Raw genomic sequence first — 17,347 nt, forward strand, 5'->3', positions numbered from 1 at the left:
TCAAGAACAGACAAGGCAAAATGGGGATAACTCAGATCAGAGAGCTGCAATTGTGCTGAGTAGTCCATGTACTTTTTGATCTGGCCCTTTGCTTGAGGATGGCCCTTGCATAGTGCAGGATCCTGCAGAAGCCAACTCATAAGAGCTTAAATGTGCTCATCAAATGAAAGAAATATGATTTTGGATCATCGTCTTTTTCCCCTGAAGTCCCCCAAATTCTCAAAGTGTTTCTCCAACACCAGTTATTTTCATCTTGAAAGTCCCTTTTTGGTTCAGGAAGGATTTTGACTTTGTCCTATACTAGTGTCACAGTATATTCCACCAAGGAAGTCCTTTCCTCAAATTCTTCCATTCCCTCTTAAAATAAAGGGAACTGCACTGTAAGCAAAGCCATTTCCATTTTAATTTTAGTTGCACCATGACTCTCTGCAATTAGTACTTTCAGCAATTGCAGTTCTTAATGATCATGGTATAGAACATTTCAGTTTAATTGACAGCAATCATTTTTTTGTGATTGAGGAGGGTCCTGCTTGGATCTTTTGACATCATGTGAGCAATATTCCTGCTAACATACAGGTCAATACAGTAAAGTGCGGCCACGGTTACCCTGCTCCTAACCCGCTTTCTACCCACTTTTCAGCCGCGTTAGTCCAACCTGCGATACACTATCCCCTTTAACCTACTCTTACCGCGTCCTTAAATCACAGGTAACCCCTTCCGCCCGCGGCATGTATATTACATGTAAACGATCGAATTAGCTATTCCCTCCCATATAGTAACGCGTGCCCCGACTATCACTTTTTTATCCTGCTGTTTTGCCGCGCGTTTAACCTGCTAACTTACCGCCTACCCTTACCCCTGCGTTAGAGGCAGGGGTAAGAGTAGGCGGCAAACTTTCCCCCAGCCCCCGCTCACTTGCCCTGGCCGCGTCCATGGGTGCTGGTCTCCGGGGCAGCCCCAGTCCTCTCCCCTCCTCCCGAAGCAACGAAAGCGGAAAAAAGCGAAAAAGCGAAAAAAAAAAAAAAAAAAAAAGCGAAAAAGCGAAAAAAAAAAGTTGCAAGGGAGAGAGGACGAGCAATCCTACGCTAGGGATTGCCAGTCCTCTCTCCCCTCCTCCCGAAACAAGGCATGAAAAGCAGCCTTGCTTCGGGAGGAGGGGAGAGAGGACTGGCAGTGTAAAGCAACGAAGCGACTTACTTTTTTTGCAGCCCCCCTCTGGAGATGGACATCGGCGAAGACGACCGCGGCTCCCCTGCCTCCAGCTGCCCGCGAAGATGGACGCCTGCACGGGCAAAAGCGGCCCCTGTGCGTGCAATTGGGTCGCTCAAGGCGTGACGTCACGACGTTTGGAGTCACGGCATGTGACGTCACGTCTTGAGCGGCCCAATTTGCACGCACAGGGGCCGCTTTCGCCCGTGCGATGCATCCATCTTCGCGGGCAGCTGGAGGCAGGGGAGCCGCGGTCGCTTCGCCGATGTCCATCTCCAGAGGGGGGCTGCAAAAAAAGTAAGTCGCTTCGTTGCTTTACACTGTCAGTCCTCTCTCCCCTCCTCCCGAAGCAAGGCTGCTTTTCGCGCCTTGCTTCGGGAGGAGGGGAGAGAGGATGGGCAATCCCGAGCGTAGGATTGCCCGTCCTCTCTCCCCTCTCTCTCTTGCTTTTTTTTTTTTCGCTTTCTCGATTTTTTACCGCTTTCGTTGCTTGCTTCGGGAGGAGGGGAGAGAGGACTGGCAATCCCGAGCGTCTGAGAACCGTCTACTTCCTGGTATCTGTCATTTCAAATGTCATTTGAAATGACAGATACCAGCGTGTCTGTGAAGCGTTAGGCCAGCGCACCCAGGATACTGTATAGCACTCTATACAGTAAAATGGGTTGCGCGGGCCTAATGCTTCACGGACGCTTCTTAGACGCAGCTTGCATTTGCAAGCTATTTACATATAGTATCGAGCGGTAGGTGAGCTGGACTGCGTGCGGCAACCGCGGGTGCGCCCGGTACTAACGCAGCTCTTCCTACCGCTCCCTTACTGTATTGGCCTGATACATGGGGAATGTCTAATTCTTCTACCCATCTGGCACCGGTCTTGCTGTCTGAACTGTATGGGCCCTGTAGTCTCACAGCTCCATGCCATTCCAACTACCAAATGGCTGGAATGGTGCCAGTTAGGTAGAAGGGAGTTGGATTAGCAAGAACATTGCAGGTGAAACCACAAAAATCGTTTCTATTTTGTCTGATTTCCCATAGGTCTTGAGTGTTCTTGCTTTCAATAAGTATTTGGGGAGACAGCAATTTTACTGGCAGGGTCTACTGATTTTGGCTGGTTTCTCAGCAAGCAGATTTCTTACATGTCCATCCAGCAACAAGTTCTCTAGTTACCCTCCCTACAAATTTGTTTTAAAATGGCCCTTTATTAAAAAAACAAACACTTAGAGAATGTGAATTTTAGGCAGATTTATTCAGAAGCCTGAACAGCAGTATGTCATTGTTTTCTGATACTAAGGATTTGAATCAGTAGTCTAGAAGTAATAAACTTGATAATGCTATGCTCATTCCTCTGAGCCAACCCAGTCCCCATGGATGATACTGCAGGACTTGTAGTGCTATAAATGAACTCATGTGAGGTCGCAGCAGGTCATTCATGCCTACAGTAACAATAAAAGCAAAGTTCCTACCACTTTAGAATTATATTTAAATTTTAAAATTTTTATTACATGGTGTTTTCAAAATCACTTTCTCAGTAATGTTTTTTAGAATTGCCTTACTATTTATTAACATAACTAAGTTTGTATGAATAGTAGTCTTGCTTGTAAACAAAATGGTGCCCTCAGAAGATCCTGAAAACACAGACCAGATCATTCTTCACTATCTTAACTATCAGCACATTCTTGAACTGAAACAAGATACCTGCTGCTTGATCATGGAAATCCAAAACATTAGGTTTTGGTAGTGCTTCTGCTTTTCATTTTTTAAATGATTCAATTTTTAAATGATTTTAAGTTAGAAAAAAATCAAAACGATTTCCCCTTTCATGTTATACTTCAAATTTCATTTCAAAGAAAAAATAAGGGCTAAATGTGTTTGAAAGTGCTTCTTAGACAAATAGTAACTATTAGCACACAGCAGTGTCCAGGATAACATCTATACTAGCATAACCCTAAAGATTCACATCAATACAGTACAAATCATTTGTGTACAACCGCCATGAAGCAGAATTTTTAAAAACAGCACATGGGCTAGAGGCATATCTTTCACGCAATTATATAAAAAAATAGGCTATAAACCATCTTTTGAGAACATAGATAGGAGACCTTGCACTAAGTCCAGCAGAGGGAGATAAAGAACTAAGAAAGTGGCAAGTAAACATTTTATGACCAGTCAGTGGTACCACTGCTTCCAAAAACTGTGTTATGTAAGCATTACACTTCATTTTATAGCATAAGATAAATACACAATCAAGCATGAATTATGGATGAGCAATTTTCTGGAAGCTTTCATGCTATTTACATCTGCTATAGACATAAAAATCTCCCCCAAGCAGCAGTCATTCTTTATATACAGACTACATTTTCAAATAAGACAAAAGAACATACCATAAGATGCACTGCTACATGAATTAAAAAAAATATCAAATTTGCTAAGCCACAATACTATTTTCATTAGTTCCATCTGCATATAAATACTGTTGAAATTATGACTTAATATTACAATAATAAATGTACAATTTTCAACACCTTTTACATCCTAATTACTTGCACATATTTCAGAACCATGGAAACTTCAGGGCAAGATATGTTAGGTAGAAATGAAGACAGATTGAGAGTTAGGGGGGAAAAGAACCAGTGGATGATGTAAGACAAAGCTCATAAAGCATAGAGCTCTCTCATACTTGGAGGTCTCTAGTCTTTTACAGACTAGCTATGACATAATGAGGAATTAAAATCAGCATATGAGCACTGTAGATAGAATGGGGAGGTTCCAGGCCTGCAATGATTTCAGGAGATGAATGGTTTCACATTTAGAACTAAACAAAAACAGAACTGCCAGCAAAGAACAGTGCAGGCCAGGGCAACTCCCATGACATATTAAGTATGGTCTGTCATGAAGTGGTATGGTGCAAAATGTATAAATTGTGATGGAATCCTGTTCTTGGACACCATCACCCCTGACATGCAAAATTTCCTATAAAATATCATCCACTGAATTTTCTGTCTTGTGTTTGGCATCAAATGCTCGCAAGCAATTTGCAAAGATGCCTCATGTTTTCTAAGTCCTCATCAGCATGCATACACACGACAAATATGAACTGTGAATGAAGTCAACAGTGGAAAATTCTGACTGTTGGAGAACTAGACTGCTCACCCAGAACTCAAGGCTGCAGGCAAAGGCTATTGATCATTGAAAGATATATCACATGCAAGGAGATTTAATGTTACTATGCTATTGCCTACACTGAACTACTTCAGAGGGCAACAGTTCATTTTATGTATGGTGCTTATGATTTTTTTTTTTTTTTTTTTAAAGAAATCAAACACATTGTTGCGAGTTTCAGATGTTACTGGCAAGCATGAGTGGTATGGAAAATCCTCCCTGATTGAGGTAAGAATAAACCCTTCCTCTCATGGAAAATCACTATGGACTGTAAGTTTGTTGCATTATTACATTCCAATTCCAGGGCAGTGCATTAATTTCTAAAAGTTCTTAAACATTTATAAAATGGACAGGACTAAGTGATCTCTCTAATTAAATGACAATACCCTTCAGCCATGTGTAAAAACTTTGACTGTACAGTTTGACCCAGTTTAATTTGTAGTTATCCTTCACGTTAACAAAAGGGAAAACATTCTTGTTCAAAGCAACTGTCAATCAAAATTACCCAACTTATATATACTTCACTCAAAAGTCTTCTTAGAAAGTCAGCTACCTAAAATGAAATAAAAAAAAAATGTCTTCATTTTCTTAAGATATTTTCATGAATTTTTCAGGTTTGGAGCATCTCAGATTATGATGGAAGCTTCTATGTCCCTTCTCACTCTTTGGTTTTGGGGTATTTTAGTTGAATCCCATTCCGCCTTTTGTACGTGTTTCACGTAAATTATTTCACTGGGAAGCTGTAGTTTTACATTATTCTAAATTATGTCAGAGTGATCAAAGAGTTCCGAGAAATTGCCACTTAAAAGATAATGACAGGATCCTAAGGTGTTAAGTACTGAAACACACAGTACACATGATTCCACAGAGCTCCAGCTTCATTAGACAGCTACCCCCCCTGTGAAGGGAGCTTATCAACTTTATTTTTCTAGTTTAAAAATGAGGCTTAAAATCTCCTTTGGGACTTGTATTAAAATTAACATATCAATTAGATTTTTTTTTAAATATATTGTTAATAGCATTATAGAAAGCTCTTGGAACCACTTTTAGCCATCTCCATAAACTGGCAAACTTTTAAATTATTTTTGTCATAAGAACATAAGAAATTGCCATACTGGGTCAGACCAAGGGTCCATCAAGCCCAGCATCCTGTGTCCAACAGTGGCCAATCCAGGCTACAAGTACCTGAGACAAGTACCAAAACACTAAGAAGATCCCATGCTACTGATGCAATTAATAGCAGTGACTGTTCTCTAAGACAACTTGATTAATAGCAGTTAATGGACTTCTCCAAGAACTTATCCAAACCTTTTTTAAACCCAGCTACACTTATGCCCAAATTTTCAAAGGCCCGTGCGTGTAAAATACGGGATTTATGTGCTTGGCTGGGCCTTGTGCGTGCCGCGCTCATTTTAAAACAGTTCCAGTCATTGGGCATAAAACCCACTATGTGCACAAGTGCCGAGCCTGTCCAGGGGGGTGGGCCAGAGGGGCAGTTGTAGGCAGGGGGTGGGCCAGAACAGCGCCACTGTACGCTGTCCCGGGGAAGTGCGCGCTGGCTGCTGGCCAGCGTGCGTAACTTGCTTCTGCTCCAAAGGAGCAGAAAGTAGAAAAATAAAAAAAAAATTGGGGTAGCTAGAGTAGGTATTAGGGGTTGGGATGGAAAGAGGAAGGGGAAGGAAGTTTAGGCAGAGGGTTAGGGAAGTTCCCTCCCAGTCCGCTCCTTAATCAGGGGAGGCCCGATTGCGTCACCGTGCATATTTAGGGAAACTTTGCCCCCCCCCCCCCCGCACGCACCACCCGCACATCAGATTTTAACATGCGCACGCAAGTTATAAAACTGGCATGTCCCTGGGCGCGTGTGCTCCTTTTAAAATTGACCCCTAAATGCACTAACCACATCCTCTGGCAACAAATTCCAGAGTTTAATTGTGCGTTGAGTGAAAAATGTTTCTTAGATTAATTTTAAATGTGCTACTTACTAACTTCATGGAGTGCCCCCCCCCGCCCTAGTCCTTCTATTATCTGGAAGAGTAAATAATCGATTCACATTTACTCGTTCAAGACCTCTCATGATCTTAAAGACCTCCATCATATCCCCCCCTCAGCCATGTCTTCTCCAAACTGAACAGCCCTAACCTCTTTAGCCTTTCTTCACAGGGGAGCTTCTTCCATCCCCTTTATCATTTTGGTTGCCCTTCTCTGTTCCTTCTCCATTGCAATTATATATTTTTCGAGATGCAGCAACCAGAATTGTATACAGTACTCAAGGTGCGGTCTCACTATGGAGCGATAGAGGGATTATGACATTTTCAGTTTTATTAACCATTCCCTTCCTAATAATTCCTAATATTCTGTCTGCTTTTTTGATTGTTGCAGCACATTGAGCTGATGATTTCAATGTATTATCTACTCTGACGCCTAGATCTTTTTCCTGGGTGGTAGCTCCTAATATGGAACCTAACATCGTGTAACTACAGCATGGATTATTTTTCCCTATATCCATCACCTTGCACTTATCCACATTAAATTTCATCTGCCATTTGGATGCCCAATTTTCCAGACTCACAAGGTCCTCCTGCATTTTATCACAATCTGCTTGTGATTTAACTACTCTTTCTAAAGAAAGTGGTTTATATAAATTTTAAATTACACTGTTACAGATAAAAATGTTAAGTTATTCAGTCATAAAATTAAAATATTCCTTGGTTGCTGAACTCACAAGACTGAACATGCCAGAGATGTGTGTATATACTTTTATGACTATTCTTGATGTGTGCTCAGTTCTTATCTACAGATTTTGGAATGCTTTATTTTCAGTTACTCAAAACCTTTTAGGTTACAGTCCGCTTATCAAGTACAATATGTATAAAAACAACCAGAGAACATATCACCATTACATGAAAATTTAGATTAAGTAAACAGAAAACTTGATACCTATGTCATCTGATGAGGACAACACTAATTTTCTGTGTCTGAGATGTGTGTGTATATATATATATATATATATATATATATATACACACACACACACACACATGAATACACATTCATATCTATCAATCTTACTTGTTTCATAATTTACATCTGACAATAAAATGAACTATTGCCCTTTCAGAAAATGTTTCATTATTGAAGAGAATATTTTACCACTTTGAACATCACTATCAGCCCATATTTGCCATATGCATTCCCTTTTTCAAATAAGTTTACTTCAAAATATGCTTTAACTAATTTGGTACCACCAACATACATAATGCTATTTCTTGTACTGGATTATCACATGATCCTAACATATAATTAATATGAGTAGTTTGTTTGCACATGTGTCCTGGCAACAATCAGATCCATGAATTATACTCAAAATCATTTGATCCACAGTTGAGTACTGACCATGTCTATGTGCTCATCTTCCTAATACATCCCTCAGGCCCAATCTTCGTTCTGAATATATAACACATAGCTTAATCCCAGTAAACAAAAAAAAAATTACAAATGTTTTGGCCTTTATGAATGTAAAAAGTAACTACATTTTATAAAAGCAATATTGTCCAGCAAGGTAATGCATAAATCTGAACACATTCACTCAATCTTGGAACAAGGCCTATCTGCAAATGTGTTTGTAAAGGCTCAGATTCAACAAAAGTAGTCATTTCAAACAAACTCTCTATACAGATACAATTTTAAATGTTGTTACCCAGCCTCCAACTATGTGGAAAGAAACAGGCACATCTATACTTGCTTCTAACAAGAACTGAGGGATGGCCAGAAAACTTCTCTGCCCTGTAAACAATACTCTGTTTTGGTCCAACAATGTCAATTCCTATTGTGTACCGTTTAGGAAACATCATACAACCTACGCGATACCAAACCAATAAAATAAAATCATTCAGCAGTGTGAAACGAGTTGTTAGTTTCAATGCTTCCCCTCCTTTTGGTCTCCGAGGCCATGTGTGGTTGACTGTGTGAATGTGGATAGCCAGGAAGACATGGCCGACTTTGCACTTGTGAATGCACCGCCCACTGACTGACCTACATGACAAAGAAAAACATACATGTCAAACAAAACAGTTCTCAACAACCAAAAATGTTCACATTCAACAAAAGCTCTCAAAACACAATGAGGAGGAAAAGACTAGGAGCCCGATATAGCAAGGAATTTATTCCATTCTGTGTGCATTGGAAAAACTGAATTATCAAGAATTTATTGCAGGGTAAGGAGACACAGAAAAGAAAAATCCTACCTCAATATGAGGGTTGACATTTGTGGTTATTTAAATTTCATGAAAGTTGGAACTAGATGGCATAATAGATTAATACACAGCAGTATTCCAGCTTGGAAGTGAATTGAAATGGACTTTATGGTTTCTCAACCTATTTCCTGGTGAGAATTTATCCACCATAAACACTGCATAGTTGTCAACTTTCACTTAAAATACAGGATTAATAAGAATGGTTGGGTTAATGTGGATAAGGGCTTGATTATAGATCTCATGGACAATATGAGAACAACTGGGCAATCCTCGGTTTGAATTTAAGTGGTTACAAATAGGATTTTACTTTGTAAACAGTTAACCTGAAAGTTGAAATAATTTGGAATGTTAGCACTCCACATCCTCCTATCACAGCAATCTGAATAGCTGAACTACTATGTTTTATAATATATTTGACAGATCCTGGTTCTGAACCTGCTGCAGACTGGTAGTATCTCAACATGAATACCACCTTGTGTATACAATGGCCTTTGTGACATTGCTAAGTGGTGTTTAATCTATTTTCTAGCTTGGTCATGGAGAATCATCCAACAAGTCTGATTTTCAGGATATACCATAAGAGTCTAGGCCAGGTGTGTCTGATTCTGGTCCTTCAAGAGCCACAAACAGCCTCATTATCTGGATATCCACAATGACTATGCATGAAATAGATTTGCATACAATGGAAGCAGTGCATGCTTATATATCTCATGCATATTCATTATGGGTGACCTAAAAATCAGGCCAATTTGTGGAGAACTGGAGTTGGCCACCTCTGGTCTATGTTCTAAGACTGAGCGGGAAAGCACTGCTCCAATACAAATTATGTTCTTATGTTCCTAACTAGGCAGGAAGCCATAGTCACAAAAAGAGCAATATACTTTGATGGAAGCTTATGCTTGTTTGGGTTAATGGAGAATTTCAGTTTCCTGAACATAACATTTTTTTTAAGGTCACTAGAATCAGTATTAAAATGGCACAAGGTAAAAAAAAAAAAACCCAACAGAGTAAAAGTACTATTGCTTGTGAATCAGTCAGAAACCAAACAATGAGATATCCCTTTCTGATTTTGTTGTCCTCTGTAATGGTGTGAAAAGTTTTTAATGAACTCAAACAAATGAAGGGTGACCTCAGCAGGTAACATTTGTAAAACAAGGGCATATGGACATGTGTGAGAGGTACAGCATAGGGGGTGAAATTTTTCTAAGCAAAAAGAAGAGAGGGATCTGGGAGTGATCCTATCTGATGATTTTAAGGTGGCCAAACAGGTAGATAAGGTGATGGCAAAAGCCAGAAAGATGTTTGGGTGTATAGGTAGACGAATCGCCAGCAGAAAAAGGGAGGTGATATTGCCTCTGTGTAAGTCCCTGATGAGACCTCATTTAGAAAACAGTGTACAATTCTGGAGAGCACAAAGGGATCTTTTTATATCACAAAGGGATCTTTTTATATCACAAAACCGGAAGTTGCGTCATCGGGAGCAACAGTCTCCTTTTACGTCGGATTGTCTCTCTTAATATACAGTATCGCCGCCTCTTCATCTTTGGAACCAGATCATTCAGATAGTATTCCAGACCTATACTTTTTAGTATCACACAAATTAGTTATAGTCAAAAACTTGACATTCTGTGACGTGCCATACTCACCTGCTCCAAGACTAGCCACTTTAAATCTGTGAAATTGTGATGAAATGTAGCACAGTGTTGTACCATTGGCGCTGCCACTTTCTCAGTTTTTATACAGCTTCTGTGCTCAATTAATCTTGTTCTGATCTTACATTTAGTCCGACCGATATATAGCAGTTTACACGGGCACTGGATGGCATAAATGACCTGTTCTGAATCACAAATTGTGAATCCATTTAGTCTTAAGACCCTGTCTGAGTTTGCACTTGCCACTGTCTCCCTGTCACTGCCAGGGTACACATGTCGCAGTGGCCACACACCTGGTGGCCACCCGATGGCTGGGGCACTACTGTAGACGCGAACGTCGATTTCACCACCATGTCCCTGCTGTTGTGGCCCACGCGGGGGAGACATTCAATTGCATTTAAATATGCGCGAACAATTCTGGATCTACTGGTTAAATACAGTGGATCCGTCTGGATTAAATGAGAAGATCAATTGGTATTCTCTCATTTAGCGCTAATTTATTGACTAAGTACTGTCTGTTACTGTGATGAGGGACCCTGCCCTGTCAGCCCGCTGATGTTGAGAATTGGGGAAGACATTTTTGAAAGTACTACCCTCAATTGAGGGATTGGTTGAGACAATAAAATTATACAATGATGTGGAAGCGAAAGATTTGATCTTTGAGATATGCTTGAAGGCAGTAATGATTATGTGAGGAAATAGTTACTTGGAACACTTGGCATACGTATCTTACGCAACCTCAATGGAAGACAAGCAACGCGATTGTTTGTGTTAAAGATGAGTAAGAGATCTATGTGATCAATGAGACTGTCTTTCTATCAAGATAAGTTGCGAGTTAGAGGATCTATGATTCATGTGTCCGATGCGTTCGAAGGCAGAAGTGACGACGTGATGGGGGACATTAGATACACCTCCCTCCAAAAGATGAGGACGTGATAGAGAGCTTGTAAATTGACGTGATGTTGGTTTACATTATGAAGGAAGCCCATGTGACCGATGACGTGGAGGAGGTATTAAAAGAAGCCGACGTGAAAGAAGACTACTGATGAGTATGGCACGTCACAGAATGTCAAGTTTTTGACTATAACTAATTTGTGTGATACTAAAAGGTATAGGTCTGGAATACTATCTGAATGATCTGGTTCAAAAGATGAAGAGGCGGCGATACTGTATATTAAGAGAGACAATCCGACGTAAAAGGAGACTGTTGCTCCCGATGACGCAACTTCCGGTTTTGTGATATAAAAAGATCCCTTTGTGCGGTATGCCATTCCAAGAGCAGACGCGGCTCAAAGGGGCTGGCGCAGAATTAAGATGAACATGAAAGCCAAGAGTATAAGAAGGTGAAGATTCGCAACATTCAACACGGGACGACGCTCTTAGATGCAGATACTGAAGGAAACCCCCTGAGGCAGGACTTTTGTCCGAAACACGATCGTGTCAGGAGACCAACCAAGATTGGACTGGATGAGTATCATTGTTCCTCCTGTATCTTTGAATATTGTGATAGAAGCGAGAATTAACAATTTATTGAGACTTGAAAGCAACAATAATTTTTAACATACAAACAAAAATTTAAACAAAAAACAAAAAAATGATGTTGTAATTAAAGTAAGGTGACCCTATACCACATTAGAGTCTGTGTTACAATTCAGACCCTTAGAGTAAGGGGCCCACATATAGATTTGGCTAAAGATTTCATATTAGTTAAAATTGACCGGTTGTACCATGGTTTTGAATTTGTGGATACACACTAGGGTAACACTGGAATACAGTGGTTTTTTTGGGTGAAAGGTTGTGATTAATGTCTCCAAGTTTCCATGCACAGGAGGCGGGACTCTTTCAATGAAAAGGAAGTTCTAGAACAAGGTGTCATGAGTTTAGGTACAAAAGGGATAGACTTGGGAGTAATCTAATTATATATTTCTTTACAGAGAGGGTAGAAGATGCATGGAACGGTCTTCCCCATGGAGATCGTAGAGACAAGAACAGTATCTGGATGTCTTGAATGCTCTTTTGGAAGAGGTGGCAAGGACGAAAACAGTAAATAAAGTTAAAAGAGCATGGGATAAACCTCTAGAGGTTAGAATGAAGAAAAGGGTGCATGGGGGTAACCTTACCATTGCGGCAATTACTACCTTTAACAGACGGTATAAGGACTACTACCCTTAACCAGTCAGCCTTGATGCTTTTGAAGCAAAATGTAACCTCTGCTTCGACAGTGGGGGCAAAAGGGGGAATTGGAATCAGACAACAACCAATGCTGGGGCCCTGACTTTTACGGTCCAGGGTACTGATATGCAGATATTAGGGAAAAAGCACAGGACTGCTTCTATGGACAAGTCCAAAAGCATTCAAGCAGCATTGCCTGAATTATCATGAAGGCTGCTTGCCCCTTAAAAATCTTGCTAGCAGTAATAATGTTATGGATTTGAAAGTTGCTTGCTTTTGATTGTAAATATTACTACCCTTAACATATGGCTTGGGCATAACCTGCATGGAGTGGCAGTTACTACTCTTAACAGTAACATGGGGGCAACTTGCACAGAGCAGTAGTTATTACCCTTAACAGAAACATAGGGGTAACCTGCACGGAACAGTTACTACCATTAAGAAACTTGCTGGGCAGACTGGAAGGACCTCTTGGACTTTTCTGTCGTCATGACTATGTTACTATGTTATCTGAATTCAAGAAAACATAATGCTAACACAGAGGATTTCAGAGGATGAGGTAGGTATTGTAAAGCTGAATTATTTGGTGTGGAATGTACAGACTAGATAGGCCATATGGTCTTTTTCTGCCATCACATTTTTAAAATAAAAAGAATCTACTTTTTATTCCTCAAAAATGCAAAATGGTAGTAAAATCTAGTCAAAAATAAGGCAGAGAACAAAAATGAGGGCTTTATTTGAAGTTTAAAAATGGTACACACATGTTAATAACTTATTTATTTGAAAAGAAAAAAAAAAAAGAACAGGATGCATGATTATACTAGTTGGGCACTCAGGAGTTTATTTCAGAAACTATCTGAATATATGATTGTCCCTTTACTACTAACTTTCATGTTAGAAGACTGAACTTCTCAAGCACATTTTTTGTTCTATATCTTTGTTCATTAATGAAAGAAAAAGAAGCAAAAAACCCCTCAAAAAGGCTTAAAAATCAGACAAAACTACCTTGAAACAGAAAACCTGAACTGTGCTACTGCTTTACTGGAAATCTTGATAGTAGACCCATGATAATCCCAAACCATTTGGGGCTGAATGATTTAGAATACTGCACAAAGCTTGGAAACACATTCGTAAAGATGTGGGAAAATACTATGAATTTATCCCAAATACTTCATTTATATAAGCATTTATTGTTAACAGAGGGCAACAAAACCACTAGATTCACTTAAGGTTTCATACTCTCGTGTACTTTTAGGAGGGAATGAAGTACATTGGTTAGCCAATCCCATAATGAATCTTATATTTATTAGAATGTCTAAGTGCTGGGCCAGGCACTGCCATGCAGAAGGCTCCCATTTCAATCCCCGAGTTAGGCTGGAGATGCTGTGAAGATAATGTTCACAGCTCTTGGACGATGGAAGTGATTATCGTCATTCCAGGCTGACACCTAATGGCTGGATTCAGGGCCCGTAACTGCATGGTTCCAGAAGGAGCCCTGGTGCATGATCCCTGGCCTATGGACTGTCACAGCAATGACTAGATTAGATACATTGGGGGTCCTGGGGAGATAGTTTATAAGAAAGAGGATAAAATCCCTGGGTAACTGCAAATGAAGACTCATGGCACCAGCATTCCAAGTTCTGGCTCCCATTGAGCTGGAGGCCCAAAAGGATAAAAAAAAAATGTCCAGGTTCTGTTCCAGTCATGTTTGATGGCACCCCTCAATCCTTATCTCTTCCATTGTAACAGCAATGGTGACCAAAAGTAATCATCAATTGAAGGCATAGTCCCTCAACTCTAAGTGCATGTAATACAGTAGTGAGAACCCAGAATTTAAAGATCCTAGCTCACATTTGGTTTTGGCTGAAGAAATTTCTTACCAACAGCTTTTCCTGTCTGTACAACACTCCGGCTTGTAGTGACCACAGCATTGCCAATCTTTTTGCCCCGTTCACTATTCTGTACAGAACTAGGTAATAAATAAATAAATAAGCAAATGGTTAAAGCCTATTCCTTCATCTTTTCAGAGCATAAAAGGAGTCTAAAAATAAAGTTGATGACATGTAGCTGGTGCTCTCTGAAGACAGCAGTTCACCAGTCACATAAGTTGGAGATGCAGCTGTACTCAAAGCCTAACAAAACATTGATTCCAGAATTTTTTGGAAAGGTCTTAGGCCTTACAACATCTGTGTGGGAGCTCCTGTGCTACTGCAAGCCTGCTGCTTCCTTTCAGCTCCAGTAACACAGATTTAACTGGGAACAACTCCAAATGGGAAAGGTCAAGGGTTTATATAACTAATGAGCAGGTATCTTCAGAGAAAATAACAGTTTTCCAAGGAAATCCTTACACACACACACCACAGAGGTACACTTTTAAAAATATTTTTCATGCTTTGTATATTTAAAAACTTACTGTGAAAGCCTTAACTTCATGTCAGATACACTGTATTGCCCCTGGAAGGGATGACTGGAAAAGTAATTTAAGAAAGATGAGTTGGTTTACTGGTTTTATGATAATTAAAAACAGGAACAAGGCAGACAGCAGTTTAGCAAGGAGATCAGATGTTACAAGTTCAGAAACAAATACTTCTGATAAATGCCACATATCATGTATTACTGTACCATTTGTAAAGTGTGTTTTAATCTCCTCCACATAAGAAAAGAAAGTCCTGACTGATGTTACATCATAGACAGATCAGCAACCCCAAACTAATATGAGTTTAACACTGCCACACAATATTCTGTGCTACAATGTTTTAAAGTAAATTAGGTGGAAGTCACTGCTCTGTTATACTAATCTATACCTTACTAGAAGTACTTTGAATTAAACTGATTAATCTGTGCATTGCTGCGCTGTTTGCTCTTTTAATTGTTCTCCTGCTCTAAACAACTTTTCTTTTTTTGATGGCAACATTTATACTACCTAAATTATTTACTTTTTTGTTTTTGTTTTGTGGCTTCCTCCTAAATTGTAAACACTTTTCCACCATCAAAAAACTCCTTTACAATGCTTATCAGAAGCAGAACCCAGACCCAACAAGCCTCCTAATATTAAAAGCTAGACCTATGGTATAGTTTTATGGAAACATAAATACAATCTAGTTTGAAAAGGAAAGGGCATAAGCTTCAGCACAAGAAACTAAACAAAAGGCAAAAGTCAATAAAATTTACAGTATCAATCCAAAATAAATATGGTAAATACTGTTTAAGGCTTCCTAAGAGCTATACACTTCTTAGTGACTACCTAGACAAACTTGCTATAGTTACAGTAGAACGCAACAGCTACGGCTTAAAATTTCTTTGTGCCTTGTATTTTGTATGTTATATTAACACACTCACATACCTGCAGAATCACTGTAGGAGATCAGAGGCTAGGCTGGGCAGGCAGCAGCTGTTCAGCGACAGGAGGAGGAGAGCAGTGATGAGTTTACCTTATCCTCCACCACTGCAGCTCTGGGCATGACCGCTCTTTTAAACTGTATGGGACTCTGTACAGCCACGCAGTTCAAAGCAGTAGTCTGGCCATGTAGCAGAGGAGGAAGTGGCCCAAGACACCACTGCTCTTCTCCTCTTGCTGCTGATCAGCATAGGAGGGGGAAATGGGGTTTGTAATAGAAGGAAATGAAGAGAGAGAAGTAGAGGAGGGGGGGTGGGACAGGGGAAGTGGTGAAGGAGTGAAACTTAACTGGCCAGGCCCCCCTCCAACCAAAGAGGTGTTCCATTGTTCGTCACATACCCATTCTGCCACAATATATGACACAATGCAGTCTGAACCAGGGTACTGAATGCTACAAGGAACTTGTGAGCATAAAGGGACTTCCGGTTATGGTTGCTGGCTGACTGGTCATATGGGGAGAGAGCTCCTAGCTGATTTCCCTTTGTTTCTGATATTAGCTGGCTAAAAATGTTCTAAAGTGCAACACTTTGTTGGCTCATCAAGGCTCACAGTGGTGGTTTCTGCATTATAAAGGATTAAGTGTGGGGATATGAGTGCAAAACTCCAGCATGGCATTAGAGAAAAAAACACAGACGGGAGATGTGACGCAGGCCGCAGCAGAAAACAGTGAAAAAGTGGTGGCGATTATGTTGGAGGAAATGCTCCAGCAGTATCAGCGACATTCGATAAGAGCCTCATTAAGCTCCAATCCAGTCAGGATGGATGAGCTAAAAGGAAGTACTGAGGCTCAAGTGTGGTGCTTGGATGTAGCTGAGCAAAGAATATCAGGGCACGAAGATCGTATGGCGCAGGTAGAACAACAAATTACCATGCTGCAGATTTGGAATCGGTGGATGGCAGAGCAAATAGAGAAGCAAGAGAACTGTGGTCGTAGAAATTATCTCTGTATAACTGGTTTGCCGGAGACAGTGAAAGAGTTGGAGCTCGTCAAACTATATGAGATACAGCTGCCACGTGAGCTAGACCTGGTCGGCCATAACAACAAATTGTGTGTGAGCATGCCCATAGAATTGGTCCGCAGAGAGATCATAATACCAGGCTGAGGCCGTTTATTAGCCGTATCCTCAATTGGACGCACACGGTCTGGTTGCTGCAAGCATATCGCAAGAAATGCTCGTTGGAACACAATGGCTATAAGCTGTTTAATGATTTTTCCCAGCACGTAGTATCGCTGCGCAGAGAGATGGCGCAGGTCTTTTGGCGCTCCATCAGAAAGGTATTAGGTTTACCCTTGTTATACCCGGCAAAATTAAGAGTGCACTATGAAGGCCGTATGCAGATATTTGTGGAGAAGGCTGTAGTGATGAAATTTCTACAACAGCTCAACGTAGCAGGGTGAGCATGGACTTGTGTGGGCACTGCAATTTATGAGAAGGAGATCGGTGAGTCCGCCTAATTCATGCAGAAATGCCTATTTTTTTTTACCTCTTGTAGACTATGTTATTTTT

At 40.4% G+C, this 17,347-nt stretch overlaps 1 protein-coding gene across 1 annotated transcript in view; it reads right to left on the bottom strand.

Annotated features, from left to right (window-relative positions):
• Nucleotides 1–8,258: 8,258 nt before the first annotated feature.
• The window catches only part of AVL9 (AVL9 cell migration associated), a 207,990-nt gene continuing 198,901 nt past the window's right edge, over nucleotides 8,259–17,347 (bottom strand). Inside the window, exons 14-16 of the mRNA XM_029589795.1 lie at nucleotides 14,856–14,909; nucleotides 14,323–14,411; nucleotides 8,259–8,397 (exon numbers count right to left, since the gene is read on the bottom strand). Of these exons, the coding sequence (XP_029445655.1) occupies nucleotides 8,282–8,397; nucleotides 14,323–14,411; nucleotides 14,856–14,909 (259 nt within the window). The 3' untranslated portion in view covers nucleotides 8,259–8,281. The remainder of the gene's footprint in view (nucleotides 8,398–14,322; nucleotides 14,412–14,855; nucleotides 14,910–17,347) is intronic.

The sequence above is a fragment of the Rhinatrema bivittatum genome, chromosome 2, assembly GCF_901001135.1.
Source record: "Rhinatrema bivittatum chromosome 2, aRhiBiv1.1, whole genome shotgun sequence".
In the NCBI taxonomy this organism is placed as follows: domain Eukaryota; kingdom Metazoa; phylum Chordata; class Amphibia; order Gymnophiona; family Rhinatrematidae; genus Rhinatrema; species Rhinatrema bivittatum.